General features: G+C 46.6%; 2 protein-coding genes across 4 annotated transcripts in view; both read right to left on the reverse strand.

Moving 5' to 3' along the window:
* LOC124310123 (rho GTPase-activating protein 20-like) overlaps positions 1–16,865 on the reverse strand; it is a 76,536-nt gene that overhangs the window by 43,576 nt on the left and 16,095 nt on the right. The window contains exon 1 of one of the 2 annotated variants that reach the window (XM_046773785.1): positions 2,335–2,364. The exons of the other annotated variant lie outside the window; for it this stretch is intronic. Within the exon in view, the coding sequence (XP_046629741.1) occupies positions 2,335–2,349 (15 nt within the window). The 5' untranslated portion in view covers positions 2,350–2,364. Of the gene's footprint in view, positions 1–2,334; positions 2,365–16,865 lie in introns of those variants that run through there. 2 annotated transcript variants of the gene reach the window in all.
* LOC124310129 (uncharacterized) overlaps positions 6,470–16,865 on the reverse strand; it is a 106,733-nt gene continuing 96,337 nt past the window's right edge. Inside the window, exon 6 of one of the 2 annotated variants that reach the window (XM_046773805.1) lies at positions 6,470–6,502. In XM_046773805.1, coding sequence (XP_046629761.1) covers positions 6,485–6,502 — 18 coding nt within the window. In that variant the 3' untranslated portion in view covers positions 6,470–6,484. Of the gene's footprint in view, positions 6,503–9,852; positions 9,902–16,865 lie in introns of those variants that run through there. The other variant, XM_046773806.1, reaches the window with a different exon arrangement.

Consider the following 16,865-nt stretch of genomic DNA (forward strand, 5'->3'; position numbering starts at 1 on the left):
GGACACGTTCCGGCGTGGGAGGAATAAAACACATTTATGTACGCAACAAACAGCTCGCCCGCATTCTAGCCTAGATCCATCGGTCGGTTACCGGTCCTGTACGGTTGCTCCGGCCGAGCAAGCCGGCAATAAACAAGAGCCGATTTTTCGCCGAACGGCACAAGCGGTATGCGCCCATGGCGCGCGGCTTGTTCGGGTTTTTTCAAAAATGTAAAATCTCACTCCGTGAACGCTGAACAATGCGATAACGCCTGCGGCTCGAGTTGACGCTTATAATATTGCATCCCGTGTTCGGCGACGCCCTTCTCTCGTGTCCCTTTCTCCCGAATTCCGCAGTTTGTATAATATACTGTACTTACACGCAATACCGGATATTCCCGCAGCGGCGGAGAGTTACTTTCAGCTGCGGCGTCAGAAATCGAAAGGCCGTGATATATGTATACTGCATGTGAAAAAATGCATAATTCTACGGGTCCCCGCGGCCACAGACTTCCGCGATAATAATTAGTCAAGCCTTTACTTTCGATTTCTCCTCTCAGGGTTCGCGAACGCCGCCGCCGCGCGATTCCGCATCACCGTCGACTGACGAGAAACTACGTGTAATTTCCGGTCGATCGGCTCGCATGCTGCTCAACTCGACTCTACGACTGTACTCGCGGACCGTTGACGCTTATCGTATTTCCGGTGACCGGTAGAACCTGTTCCTTGCCCCGATCCTCGCCCCGATGTTCCTTCTCCACCCCCCCTCATGCACCGCATCCTCCACCGCCGCTCGCTCTTTATGCGACAAAATTACTGGTAATACTTCTGACAAATCTACAACCACTAATTGCGTTGTACAAGGGTTGTTGTTGATTTTTATGATCCGACGGAAATTCCACCTCGCTCTGGGACTCCGAGGTGAAAGAAATTCGCAACAGCTGCTTGAAAATACAACACAGCAAAAACGAAGGGGAAGAAGAAGAAGCGAATCGGCACAGCCTGGCGGGGATGAAGAGGACTCGACGCTTCAATCTGCTGCGGAGCGAACGATCCCGATCTTGTCATTCCGAAGTTAATAAGCCGGTAATTGTAGCCTGTATTTTATCACGCGGTCGGTCCGCCTGGCGTCTTCGGTCTTTGGGCCCATTTAAGAATCCAGTAACGCCGTCTGTCCGCGGGTGATTGGTTGGCTGGTTTGTTGGCCGGTTGGCCGTAGCGTGGCACTAGACAATCATCCCATTAGGCAACGATTCCGCCATAAAATACACCGGTGACCTTCCAAGGCCTACGGCTTTCGTGTATATTTACAAGCGGCACTCCTACGATCATTCAGGCCTGCAGCCAGGCTGCCACAGATGCAGTTACAAGGCTCGTTTTCAACATTTCTCCTATTTCTTTCTTAAATTTCATCGTCTCTCTCTCTCCCGCGTTATTTTCTCATCTCGTCGTTTTTCTTCCTCGGACGCCTACGTTAATTAATCATACCACCTCGCGAGATTGAGGCACGCAAGTATACGCGTACCTACCGAAGGACCAACTTCTTGCATTACGGCCATTAACCTAACGGTTTGTTAATAAAACAGAGCGTTGCTCGTTTCTTGTAATATTTTCAGTTTTATGCACGGCGTGTGTGTAGGTATGTCCGCAATATCTTACTACAAACCGACATGACTGCAGCACAGTCCTGTATCTGCGAAGCGTAGTCGTTACGTGGATTTAACAGGTTGTTTACGTGGCTCAGAGAATACCGGCGAAGAGGCTCGGCATCTATCCGCATTCCATCGCCGTTGGTATACAACTATCGACTGTGTCAAGCATCGAATGAATCTTGGATGATGATCGCGGTTTATCCCGACGATTGTTCTCCGCAGTGCTCGATCACCGATACTTCGCAATATACGCTATTAATCGTCCATGCGACTATTTTTTCTCCACTTCTGCAGACACCAGTAAAAACCTACGCGTATAGCGGATGACGATAGATGTAGAATGTCAGGCCCATGTTTCAACGACGTTTCGCCGACTCCGTCGAGGTGTCATGCCCCCCTACGATCGCGATGCCTGACGAACATGTTGCCGGATAAAGAAAAGAAGAAGGAGTTTAGAGAGAATCATCAACGTTCGTTCGAAGATCGTAAAAACTCGGCTTGACAATAAGTAACGAGAACAGACTCACTGACTGACTGATGACGCGTTAACGGGCGTGGTAAAAAGTGTACAACATGGTGGTTGCTTCGTTATACACTGTAATAACATCACACGTGCCGTGAATTAATTCGGTCCTTCGACGCGGTCCTGTCAAGTCAAAAATCATTGAAATAAACTTTAACCGATATAATCAGACATACTAACCCATATCGTCGACATGATCGATCCATCCGTGGTCGACGAAACGGCCGCAACGGCGTTCAATCCCGATCGGACATAAATGTATGCACGAACCGTCATCGGGGACGCCTCGAGCACCGTGTACGCAGGGGCGGAACTCGACCTGGACCTTTGGTACCCACATCTGCTTATTTCCGAGGCGAGACTCCGACGGCGATGTCATCCTCGTGCCGCGCGCATTGTTGGATCGCATGAATTTATTATCGACGAGGCACACCCGTCCCACCGAAAGGTCGTCTAGTCGCACGACTGACCCACATATGGTTGTAATCGTGGTGCTGGAACGAGGCTACAACGCTGCAACCTTTGAGACGAGGCAAGAATTTGAGTCAGGCACGCGTGTACCTATCATTCATATACACCTGTGCAGAAAACCTGCAGTGACTACCCGACGCGAGCCGGGTTCGTGATGAAATTGAATCCGCAGAAGCTGCAGCTTCGTTGGTTATACCGATACAATACCAGTTTGCATTTACACGCGATTTTAATCATCGACTAGCGTGGCTATTTGCGCGAGTCATTGCTCGTAATAGAGCCGAGGGGCGTTTCCGATTCTCTATTTTGTTTTTTCTTCTATTTCTTTCGCATTGCGGGTATAATTATCGTGTTTGCTTTTCACAGTTAGATATGCAGCGCAGCTGTGATTTTTCTGTCTTTGTACACGGAGTTTCGTTTCGCTCGATTTTTCTCTCTCGTAGGCCTCACTTTCTGTTCCCTACACCGCGTAGGTAGATGTTTCCGATTCGCTACCTCCACTCGTCACACGACGGCAACGTTTCCTTGAACGTACAACAACATTTTTGTCGTACACAAAAGTTGAATGCCAGTCTTTTCATTTCCGAAAGTTATAGCGACAGTTGGCTTTCTCCAAACTTCCCTCAGAGCGAAACTCTCAAAGATTTGTCTTTCAAAGGTGCGACTTTGTGATTCTGAAAAGTCAGGATTCACGATCACTTGTCAAGAGAATGATTTGGAAAAATAAACGAATCGATTCGTACAACGTGCTGCGGTATTAAAATTAGGTACTCAGGCTTTTAATCTGACCCATATCTTTCGGCACGAGAAGCGATCACCGTAGAGTCCTTATAAGGTATATCAAAACCATGCGGCTATGCGTGGGATGCACGCGACGAGCCGAGAGTGCGGGTGCGATTGTTGAGGCATAGCTTTTGGAGGAATCGTTGCATGCGCGCAGGACGAATCGAAGGTGAATAAAACAGAAGGATGCGAACAATGTGACAGAGGAGAGTTATTAATAGCGGGTAGACCGAGCGGGTATTGGCATAGGTAGACGTACACCGCAGGCTCGTTTACTTCCCATTCCTGTGCACGACGGGCATTAAACTTTGCTTGTTTCACGTTGTCGATTTTCAACTCGTGCGTCGCCCATTATTATTCTTCTTGTTGGGCATCAGCTATTACTCCCGGAGGCATCGGCGCCAGTCTAAATCTCGGCGTGGCGGCGGTGGCGCGTTGCACGTTCACCGGATAATACGTCATTAACGGACACCTCGGTCACGGAGCGCGAGAAGAGAAGGCGCTCTCCTCCAGGTGTGCGAAGGTAGGTATGGGTACGACGGGGTAGACGCGCATACGCGACAAGATGCGATAAACCGTGAAGCACCGAGTGTCGCGTGTGTGAACCATGAGACATGGGTGTGCGTGAGTGAGGCTGCGAGCAAGGCGGGTAACAACTCGTGTAAAACCGTTCGACGAGAAAGATGTACTACCATACGGGCACCTGGACTTTTGCCCTTGGGATCCCGACGTGCGTCTCTTAAGACACCTAGTTAACAACCTACGGGCGGAGGCGCGAACGCGTCTCTATCACTCCGAAGGAGCAGCCCGCGCGGGTTCCTGAACGCGACGCAAGCAATGGGGCTCCGTAACGTAAGTCCGAGTGGTCTTGGTTTATCGCGTAACCGAACTAACGGTAGGTCTCGACACCCGTGTAACCGCCTCCGCTTGTAAACGCACATACCCCTCATGTTCCCCGGAATGTCGAGAGGGTATTGTACGACGGCGGTGGGCGTCGCGGCGTCGCGGGGTTACGCGAAGGATATCGCGAAACGAACGCGTGGGTTCCACATTGTATGCACATTCCTCGGCAATCGTCGCGCGGCTTGCGTCTTCGACGCTAAGTGTTACCAATCGGTCGTAAATCATTCGGGCTAAAATTACCCCGCGACGTCCGCGTTACACTCGCAACGAAACCCGGTAGGTGCGGAAGGTAATTCACGCGGACACGTTGCACCGGTACCCGAACAACTCGGCACTGATTGCGCGTCGAGCGTGATGCATAATTTGTTATAAGGATTAAAAATTACCGGTGCGTAGGTAGGACGCGAATCGAGGGTAAAAGCTGGTGGAAATTCTCGAATGGTAGACACGTTTAATCGAAGAATCGCCTCGCCGCAAAGAGGATCGACCTTCCTGTGTGTGGCTCAAACAAAGCACGATCATTCCTTTTCCTCCGCGCTGCGAATAGTCATGGGCAGGAATAGGACAACTAATAACTATACTATATGGAATGCGGTAGCATACTGCGCAGGGTCTGTCCGAGGTATGGTATATTCATCACGTTTCTTCTCTTTTTGGCATGCGAGCGGCATTGGCTGCGGGTATATATAAGGTACGTGTAGATTGTTAGGCCAAAGAGGATCTTCTCCTCCTCTGCTTCGTAACTCTTAGTGACTTTTTCTCCTCCTCCATCTCTCTCTCTCTCTCTCTGTCTCTCTCTCTTTCCCTCTCTCTCTCTGTATCTTTTCCGAGGAAGCCCTCCAACTCTCGGACCTCCTGGACCCCGCGGACCTTTCTTCCAGACCTCTTCGCGAGCCGGGAGGTTAAGTCCTGCGACCCGCATATAACTGTTGATCGTGACTGAGATCCTTTTGAAATTCTCTGCAAGCCTGCGGAATCATTTGGTTATACTGTTACTGCGATCGATGTCCACGACGCGTTCTTCCGAACGATAGTATCCGTAAGTACTACATCGCGACCAAGGCGTGACATCCTGATCCCGGCAACGAGGCAACTTCGTTAGGGAATACGCGACGGATGTTCAGCGGCGACTGAAACACCCCGGGTGTTTGGGAGGCAAAGGTGACAAGAGCCGACGAGGAAGAGAACGGGCCCAGTTTAATGTCATTGGTCACGGTTGGGCGTGCGGTCAATTGCCCGATACGTATAATTTTTTGCAAACGAGGATTCCGTACTCCCGGGTGGACCCGCTATGCGCGATTCAAGTGTCGGTGGGGGCCGAGGACGGTTATTCGATCGATTCGCCGTCCGTCGGTTGCAGAAGTCTTCTGCAGGTTGCAGGCTGCAGGATGGCGGCGGCAGCGGTGGCTGCAGAACGAATCCCCGGTAATTCAATACCCGGGTGTTTTTCCTCGGGCATATTGCCACGTCCTGTGTTGTATCTCATCGGGGTTTGTTTTTCGACAAAAAGATTCGTCTTGTTCCTAGAACTTGGATTATTACGGACCGTTTCTTCTTCGTTTCTCCGTCCATCAACACTCCCTGCACGAAACTCGGCTAGCTTGACTCATACAAACTTACGCGCTGTCGATGCAGCTTGGAAAACACACACGTCATCCCGTTCGTACGCATACATGTAAGACGGTCAAAAGTCAGCCGAGATGGAATGCCCTTATTAAATGTAGATTACACCGAGTCACAGACACGCGTTCCTTTCCTGCACGATAATGAAAATTACAGTGATCTCTTGCCGAGGAACAGAACGAATCGTCCTTCTGTCTCGACTCGGAGAAGAACGGACCGACTGCAATCTGCTCCAAATCGTTTCGACTTCTCGGCCCGTCTTAAACCAAGGCAATTACACAATGCTGTTGTAGCCGGATCCGCGAAGTGGCGCCTTTCTCAAAGCCCGAAAATCATTTGCCCGCATTGTACGCGGAAATTGCGCCCATGGCAGCGTAATTTCCTATAATACGAATTCCGAACATTCTGAATACTGAAAAATATTATCCTTAACGCCGCAAGATAAGTAGGATGAATACGGGGTACAATTATAACGGTTGTTTGTCTACTCACGACCAGGGTTTAGTTTCGCACAGTGCCTTCGACGGCTAATAGACGAAAGAAGATTGCATCAAACGCAGTGGCTTACCTGAAACAGAAAATACGGAAAAGCTATAAACGGTGCAAAGTTCAAACGCCAGGTTTCCTCTGCTGTCGTGGCGTTTATGTCTTGGCTGTAAGCAATTAGTAACGGGAACGTTTGTGTGTACATTAGACACGTTTCACACTCTACGTCACCTCTCCGCATTCGGAACAAGTGAGTATTACTCCGGTGAATTTCAAGGCCAAATTACGGGGACCTCGAACGGTCTAACTAAATCGAGCCCGAGAAGCATTGGGAACAATGCTTCGTTGGCCTGGCTCGAAGGCGGTTCACCACGTGAATAAGCATAAGTCAGATTTACTAATCCGGTTATTGCAATCGGCGCAGATAATTGCAATTCCTTCGAAAGATGGAGGCATAAACATAAAGGACCTTCAAAACTGGGAACGCGAGAAGCCTCCTTACGAAGAGTCGAATGAATTTTCCTTCGTCCTCGGAGTAGCGGGCAGAGGAATGACAGTTGGGGCATCGGAGATCCAGGAGCATCTGCTCGAGCATCTGCCCCATTGCCCGGGGTGGGACAAGCCAAGCCCGTAACGTAATAGCCGAGTCTAGACACGAGCTGAATCGGCGTTTCCTCAAAATTCTTTAAAAAAAGAAGATGAGGAAAAAGAAAAGAAACGAAACGCTGGACCGAGAAGAGAAGGGAATTCGGAAAGGGAGAAGCGGGCGTGGAGGACGCGAAAGGCGACGGAAGGTCGTTTTCTCGGGCGTCCGCAAAAGTGGGAACGAGATTATCACCACGAAGAACCTGACGCCCGAGTGGCGGGTAATCGGGAGCCGCGGGTTCAGCCGAAGACGAGTCAGGGAGCCGGGTTGAGGGAAGATAAAAAAAAAATCATCTGTGTAATTATTCGGAACGAAGGCCATCTTGTGCGTTACGGAGGCGACCTGCCGTGTGCGAGCGTCGATGCGTTAACACGTGCGTGTGCGTCGACGTAGGTTCGTGTTCATGTATTAACCCGCAGAAGCGGAGAAACCCGAAGAGGAGGAGAGACTCGTTCTCGTTGTACCGGCCCGACGCGGAATCCTCTGGAATTCCAGTTGCTCGCGGGGTTCGCCTGGTCCTTTCTTTATCCGCATATTATTTTCATCCAAATTCGAGAAGTTTGTTTGCGGTTGGTGAATTGCGCGTGTAGTACGCGTAATAAGTAGCTAGTGATCGACGAAAAAAGAATTCAGCGTCGACTTTACTGCGGGTAAGAACCGTCAGGTACGAGTTCCGAGTTTGCGGAGCTGAGCATGGAAATGTTCGTATGAAATCGATTGGGGAAAGTCACAGTGAAGCTGAATCCTTCGCGAGGTATCTAAAAGTTCACCGCAGTCTTCGAAAACGTCGTGCGTCAAGTGCTTGTTCACAATCTCACGGCGATATTCTCACGTTCAAACGAATTCCGCCCTTGAAGCTCCAAGGCAGCCAGCCAGGAACCTTCGTAAGGCTTTACATCGATCGGTGGGTAAATAAGATTGGATCAAGAGGAAGTTAAGTTGAGTTCGGTTAGGTCGGGTCAGTAGTACCCTTTTGCCAAAACGCATTCACGAGGCGACTGGGCGGTAGAATGAACCATGAATCTCTACATCAAATTTCGTTACATTCATTTTTACTCTTGTTTTGCAAATTTCTTTCCACCGTTGACAAAGAGCAGCGTTGGAAAAATTTACGATTATTTCTTACTCGCATTGAATCATACAGAATAATGTTTTTGATCAAGACAACAACGATCAAGAAGTACTTCGATGTAATTTGTATATCCTCCTGTCTGCAGCAATAATTGATAGTTACTGAAAATGTCGACCACCAGATCAGAACTCGATTTCGATTCGCTTCCACACAGCTGAACCGGACAACTGCGAATTGCAAATATCCTATCCGAGGGGAACAATAAAAGGCAAACGTCCCTTCGGAACTCGGTGTTCTTTGTGTGGGTAAACGGCTCTTTCGCATCCCGTGATTCGTTCCGCGAACGTTTCAGGTGGAATTCGCACGCGTGGGGCTCACAATTTGCTTATAACTCGCGGTATCTTAGCCGCGATGTGCGAGCCTGTAGGACAGCCTGGCGATGCGGAGGGAAAGGAAGACCGAGGTAGGAGAGGACGGGCCGCAAACTCGTTATATGCGGTGCTCATTCAGGACTTTGGTAAAAAATTTTATTCTCAATGGAGGCGTCGAGCTGCGAAGAGCCGGGAGTTGGGCCTTGGTTTTAGCAGCTCGTCCGCAAACCGCCGCAGCGTCCTCACGTTTCTTCGATATTTACGGTGCCCTTTCTTTTTTTTATCCTACTCCTCGATGTTCTCCAAGTATGATAACCGTGCTTCGTATACATATAATACGGCACGATAGAGAACATCGGCAGGAAGCCTGCAGTGCGAGTTAAAATAGTACTCCAGGTCCTGCGGGAAAAGTCTTTCTTCCGCTGAATTCTAACGGATATTGGTCAGTCGGTGAATGACTTCAACCTTCCAATTACCTGCGCTGTGTACATACCTGCCAGGGTCGAGTGGATTAGGTTCTGTTAGGTTAGGCCAGGCTAGGTGTAATCGAATGGCTTCGGTTAACGGTTTGCGAAAGGCCACCGAGAGATTCCGGGCGCCTAGACGAAAGGTGACGCGTCACGTACGCAGCACAGATCATTTCTTCGCTGTCTTCAAAAGGAAAGAAGTCGGATGGTAATGTTAAAGGTACTGCTGCCTGCCTACGCATCTCACGCACGATTGCCATTAATTTACAACGTATGCTCTCCGCCCCCGCGAACTTCGTGCAAATTTGCATATTTTAATTATACGATTCTGCATGCGGCCGATGTCGTTGTTTCCCGAAAGTCGAAGAGGGTACTGAAATTTCATCCGATATTCATCAAGGAGACAATCTTTTCAATTTCAAATAGTCTTATTCTAGACTTACAGATAAGAGTCGAGAAAGAAGTCTTTGAAGAAATTCTAATATTCTTACTTAATCATGAGTTACCGTAAACGACTATTTCAGTTGATATAGGCAAGAGAATCGTCAAGAGCTTCAACCTGCTTAGTTCTTTCATCCCAATCAATTTTCTAACCTTTTTCTCCTTCTGATGCGAAAGTAATCACGCCTTAGCGAGCAGGAATTTATATTTGCGATGCAAAATTGTTTCGCGGAACAGCGTAACGACCCATTAGGGAGAAGGATGTTAATTTCCAGCGGGTCATCAGGGATATTATATACCTGTGTCTCCTCGAGGCGTTTAAACCAAAGTAAAAGCATTATACGTACCAACGTATAAACCGTACGCGCTTCGTTTCATCCAGACGGGAGAGTCATGATGTCTGCATGAAAAGATCACGTATTCTCCTTGAACCAAATCGATTCTCAACTTGCCTTAGCCACCTCGTATATTATGCCTCGCGTACCTACGGACGTAAACCAGTATCGTTGAGTGAGTGTAATTAAGGGCGCCTCGGAGCTGCGCGAGACGTCGAAGATCCTGGAACGAGGCTCTTTGAATTCTCCGATGATACAAAGTCCCTACAATCGAATCGTTTGGTGAAAAAATTTCTGCTCAATTGTTCGAAACTTTTTCTAATCCGTGAAAAAATTCTCATCAAATTCAAAAGAAGTATCCAAAACTTCGAACTGCTACAGAATGAGGATTTATCGGTCTTTGGTTCGGCGTTAGAGTCTCTTAAGGAGGTTGGTTGACCGATGGACTCGTAATGATAATCAGTGTTGGTGGAAAGAAATTTTCGCAAATTACGTCCATGCTACGATCATGTCGTAACAAAATTAATAACAAGTAGGTACCTGTCGATTTTTGCCCCGCCAACCTCATTTCCTCGGCAACCACAAGTCACCAGATTTCCATGAAAAAATTAAATTGATGCTGAATGCTCATCATAAACTAGGATGCAATTTGTCGTTGAAAATCCATTTTCTACACTCCCGTTAGAGTTGCTTTTCGGAAAACATGGGTTCAGTAAGGGATGGACGCAGGAAACGCTTTTATCAGGAAATAGCCAAAGTTCGAGAAGCGTTATCAACACAGAATATGGGAACCAATCATGCTTGCAGACTATCGTTGGTGCTTTCATAGAAATACCGTGATAATTAATTGACTACAAGAGGAAAGTCAATTGTTCAAGAATAATACAGCTTTTTTTAATGAAAAATAAATTTTTGCGTCGCTTATTCAAATCATTTTAAAAAAAATCAACAACCACTTTTCACTATAAAATCAGACGTTATGTAAGAATTTATAAACCTCACTTGACTTTAAGGTGAAGAATCATAATCGCACACTGCGGACCCAGTGAAAAAAATACAGTGTTTAATTTATTGCATAGTGTAATTGTTTCGATCTGCGTACGCATTGCGTGCAACGTGCGTGCGTGGCGCGTGAGAGCGTAAGTCGGCTGCGCCGCGTTCGAGCAACAGGTGCTACTGTACAGGTTACGCGAGCTTTTAGCTGGTTGGTTCATGATTGGAAGCGTGGGGTGCGACTTGCCACCGTGCAGTCGAGATGCACCTACACCTTCCTGCGCGTTAGCCCGTATCTATAGAGGTACAAAATCCGGAGGGGAGGATTTCTCCGGAAGCCGGAAGAGGGTTGGAATTGGGCTATTTGGACAAAAGCACCTACCACTCGAATTTTGTGTTTCAAACAAATTACGGCGTGTTTGCATTAATCGTGACTTTTATATCAGATTTATATATTTTACATCGACGGATATTCGCGGTTCGGTTAAAGATGCAAAAAATAAGATGTGCCAGTTTCTTTCGTTCCCATGCACGCGCCAAATTTTTTAAATACAACAAAAATTCAATAATTCAGGATAATTGCGAACCTCGACGAATCGATGACGTGATTCGTGAAAAATTTTTCCTCTTGAAATACACGGCGAAAAAAAAAGCCCAACTTCCCAAATGATTATATATAATTTGAAAACCAAATTGCTTGAGTGTACTTGAAATTTTCTAAGAACTGTGAGTGAATCATCGACTCGACGCGTAGTCCAAGATTTTCACTTATTTCCAGGTAAAAATTATCTGTTATGTATCCTTGGAACGTCAATTACACGAAACGTATAATCTGTATTTAATTACACACTGCGCCGTTACTACGCTGCATATTGTAAAATGATACGATCCACGTTTGTTTTCAGATTATAAACACGAGGCAACCGGCTGTTAAATTGAATTAAGAAGTTAAAAATGAAAAATATTTTCTTTAACAAGAGATATTTTTGCAAATGTTTTCCGCGCAATCGAAAATTTAAGTGGAATTCTCACGCTGTTTTGGTTCAAAGTTTTTTCTTCCCGATCCGCAACTCCGAGTGGCTGCGTGGAACGAACATAAACTAATATAAGCTATTTGTAAAAACAACATAGGCAGATATATACATGTATAATACGTATAACCCGGAGTTGTTATTTCACATGGAATGTTTAACCGAACCTGTCGTCTCGGCTCGTCGGACACTCTCGACGATGTTGTTTCAGCACGGAACCTAAGCACGATAAACACGACACGTATAATAAACGATCGAGGAGCGTATACGAACGCCTCTATCTATTTCGATAGGAAAACGGCTGTGCAATTGCGTATTTGGATCGATAAAAAATAAGTTGAAAGCGGCGTGAGTTGATAAGAAATTTACACAGCGGTTCACAAATAGCAATAGCAGATTGCGATTTACTCGATTCTGCCGCTGCGGAGTTCTCACACCTGTTCACTGAGGAAAAAGCATGTTTTTTCCTCTCTACGATTATTCCTTGTTTGCTTTTTTCTCCGCTTTTTATTCATCGCAGAATTCTCACACGGTCGTTGTTTCGTATCCCAGTCGCGCCCTCTAATCGTCACTGCCTGAAGAAGGCGTACCCGGTCTGTATCTGGAGCGGAAACAGAAGCAAAACGAGACGAGACAAGCCAAGCCAGAAACGAACACAACTAAAACCCGTCGAGCATTGGCGGAGAAAATCTAGCGGAGACGATTTTCGCGAAGACAGAGAGAGAAAAACAAATTCCATACCTCCTACAGCTAACGACCTTACCCACAGCCCTTGTGGAAGTGAAAAATTCTTCCCCAATTAGTAACGACGAATGTCGATCTTCTTGACGATAAAAGGCAAATTTGCGATTCGACCGAACGGAAATTGGCGGGGTTAAGCTCGTGACATGCAGACGGTGTAACAGTACCGAATGACGTAAGTTTTGAGGCATTTCTTCACCGGGGAAGCCGAGGTCTACCTATAGATATATTGCCCGAGTATCGAAGTTTCTGTTTAACGAAGTCGAGCCTTGCCGGCAAAAATTCTTACGTAATATTTTCGAGGACTTTACCGATACCGGGTATGTAACAGAGGGATTGCAGATACGTTACAAAAATACGTTCTCCGTGGGCGTGTCGACGACGCTCTACACCTGCTGTCGAAAACCTTTTTTTTATTTACTAAGATCCGGTATCGGGGTTCGAGTACTAATTTGACGATGACTACCTTTGCCGTTCAGCGACGCGTTCTTCGATCTGAGACTTATGATAATGTACGCCTGTAATAAGCGCGGAATGAAATTCTAAGTGTGCCACCTTTCGAAATATGTATAATCCTAGCACGCACGGGGATACAAATTTCGTAAACGTTAATTGCGCTCCGGGCGATTATCGGCGGTCGTTCCGTGAGTGCAGAATCGACATTTCGGTGCACGATGGATATTATGTACGGGTAGATGGACGTCATCGTCGTTCGATTGTTCGAATACGATGGCAATCGGAAACGTGACCGATCATCCGAGACCTTGAATTCTCTCTAACGAAGAAACGCTCGAGGATTCGATACTTACCTGCTGAACAATTGTCGGGGACCAGGTGGCAAAAAGTACCCGAGGAGCGTTTAACGTATTTTAGTCTAGCGCGCGTTGTTGTTTACTTATTTCAAATTTTTTTTTCTACCTCTTCTCGTCAAACTGTTCGCCACGAGTTGGAAACACGCGAATTCGAGGATTGAGACCTTGACCTTGAGGCCTCGAAACTATCCCGACACTTCATCCGCGGCAAGAAACCCGCCGCGCGCAGCTTCGTCTACCGAATCTGGACCTGAACGTACATAAATCCCGGGTGCTCTAGGAACGCGGTGAACATTAATCTTCTCGTCTGAATTTATTTAATTCTAGTAGCGCAGAGGCCGATAATAACCAGTTTTTAATCTGAAGCGTTCGTAGACTGACGAGGGAAGAAGGGAACGAGGGAACGGGGACCGACATCCTCGCTGGTTCGGATTCTATGCATTTTAAAATTGACTTTGAATGCGTCTGCTGACCCAGATAGAAAGTAATTACATTATAAGAAGGGTTCTTCCCAGCGACCGACCTACCCGGGAACGACAGGATTATAACGTGTAACATGTAACATGTAAGGTATTGTAACGCGTGCGTGGAGTCGAGCGACCTCGAGGAATTTAATGCAGAGCTTTGACGTTTCATTTTCAACAGATAGACGGTCTATCTCCGAGGCTGACGTGCGAGCACGATACCGAACCGAGAAGTTAAATAAGATAGTAAGCATTCACTGCGGGATTAATTCTGGCCAAACAGGCGATGCAGCGTATTCGTTAATAAACGTGCAGATGTACCTAAGTTACCTCACACGATGGAGGGGGGCCTGATTTCAAGAGACACGATATTCCAATTACCGCACACCTTGGTCACAACACGCCATTGTCAATTAGCGTGCAACTTTACACCGAGAGTCAATTGGTACCGGATTAACTTTGGCCATGCCATTTTCGGTAATTCGGTAGAACCTCACATTCGGACAAATCGCACTTTGTTTTCTTTTCTTTCTTCACGGTAAAAGAATATGAGAAAGAACCGTGAACTTGAAGATAACAATAGTATCTAGATACACAACCTGTACGAATGGGGCTTAAAGAATTTAAGCTGGTCTGTTCCCTATCTCGGTGTGTTAGGTGTAAGCATCTGTTTGAAGTAAAAAAGTATTCGATCTATCCCATTTTCTATACATTTTTACAGAATAGCAAAACAGCGAACATTTCTTTACATCTCATCGAATGTGGGAAAAAGTTGAAGTGATAAGTGGTTTGATGTTTTTAACCCTTGTTCCTATTCATGTCTCGAGACGTAATTATTCTCTACGACTACGATTCTATGTATATTATAAAGGTTGTTCTCTTCTCTGCATCCTTATACGCACGACGCGCGACGATTGGTTGACTTTGTGAAAAGTTGTTAACCGAGTAGAGGCAACGACCGAATACGCCAGGTACGGCAACATTGAACGGGGGGACAGACCGGAAGGAGGCGCCGGATGTTAGTACGTTGCACGAGTTGTTTCCGCCGCGTCCCTCCCGGAACTGTGGGAAAACACAACTTGCCCACGTTACATGTATACGTATACCTACGTGAACGTATCTCACTGCGTGGCTCCTCTCGTGCTTTTAATATGATAAACGTACGTATCATCTCTTCTTGGGGTGATGCGAAAAGTGCAATTGCATTCTCGCGTTATTACTATACCGCGGAGGCGCTATTCATACGATCCTTACGTTTTATCTGTGCTGCTTTTTTAATTAGACAATTAAATTAAATTGTTATGCAATTACGCACGGAGGTTATGTCGGAAGAAGTCTACTTCTTCTTCTTCTTCTTCTTCTCCTTCTTGTTTACTCGTGTATAGTTACCAACGTGTTTTTTGTTCCGATAAGACTCTCGCACTGTACAATAAGAATCAGCCTTGCTCTCCTTATCACTACCGTGCGCAATTATTTATTTTTTCGCACATCAGCTCTATAGGGCTACGTTCTAATAAGCGTAGTAGCCAATACCGAACACCTCAGTTTTTTCGAAATCAGAAATTGGAGTGAATAATACATGATATTTGAGGATTCGTTCCGCGTGATTTTTCTTTTATTTTTGGTGCCGACGATACTTTAATAGAGCGAATCAATTTTCCAGGGTTGGTATGCTCAATTGCAAAATATGAAATTATCGAAACGCAGATTTCGCGTAATCGTGGTAATGGGCCTTGAGTGTCCGGTCAGTCCCGTGAGTTTCGTAAGTCCCGGTGCGGTTAACACAAAGCTAAAAAAACACGGCGCCTGCAGGCAAGTAGGAAGGCTGCTGGGGGGAAGACAAACATACCTTGGACAAAAAGTGACTTTGAACAGGTCCAATAGTTACCGAAGTAACAACGAGGCACTCCGTAGCGGTATAACCGATTTCTAGCCAAGGAAGCCACGTCGACGTCGGGATCAATAGAGAGTCAGGATAGTTTCTAAATCGATCCTACACACCAGCAACGCGGCGGCGTGTATAATCAAGAAGCCCATGAATTTCCGTAACCGTCAATGGGAACGCTGCGCACCATATCGGTGGTATAGGCGTACCGTATACATATACGAGAGAAAATTTCTCTCTTTCTCTCTTGTTTAGCACTGCAAATAATGCCCTCGGGAATATTATTGTGAGAGTTGACGAACGGTCTGCAGTTGCGGGCATATTGTATACGAGCAGAGTGCATTTAAGAATCGGGTAACCCAAGGTTATAAACTCCGAGAAATCTTAGCCAGCAATCTCACCCGCCGAACAGCAACTGTAATACAACATGCACCGTGGATTACACCGTTTTAACTGTTACAAACCCCTTTCGTTGACTCGCGCACCTGACTGACTGACTGACTGACTGACTGACTGACTGACTGACTGACTGACTGACTGACTGACTGACTGACTCTACCCGTATGCGCTATTGCATTGCATTGCACTGTGTTTGCGCGCAAGGCTACAGTTTCTTCTCACCTACTTCAACAGCGCACAGTCGGCGAAATAGATGATCTCCTTTGTCGTCACGGGTATAAGGTTGGTACGTGTTTCTTTCCATTCTTTCTTTTTTCTTTTCCTTTTTTTTTTTTTTATACTAAGAATCGAGCGAAGCTGAGAAGCTCTCGGGAGTCCGAGGCGGCGGCGCGGCGGTGTAATTTTCAATTTCAATTTTTGCGAGACTCTCTTACCGCGGACAACCGCTTAATAAGGAGGTAAATGGAATAATGTGGAAAAGTGCACCGCTGCCGGTGCTTTGCGGGTCGGATGAAGAGGAGAATATCGAGCTGTGTGGACCAGGTCGATTTCTCTACTGTTTGCCGTTGGTAAATATACCCGATAGCCGCTGCTGCTGCTGTTGCTGAAGGCGAGGATGCAACACGCGAGAGGCTGGGGAACGACGCCGCGACACAGATCAATAATAATTAGTACCTATACCGGTTGTAAAGAAAGTGCCGAGGGAAGTATAATAACGTATGAAACGTCTCTACGTGTACACATATAACCATATACGTTGTAGAGGAATACCTAAACGGTCCTCTGTA

Source organism: Neodiprion virginianus, chromosome 1, assembly GCF_021901495.1.
Source record: "Neodiprion virginianus isolate iyNeoVirg1 chromosome 1, iyNeoVirg1.1, whole genome shotgun sequence".
NCBI classification, from domain to species: Eukaryota; Metazoa; Arthropoda; class Insecta; order Hymenoptera; family Diprionidae; genus Neodiprion; species Neodiprion virginianus.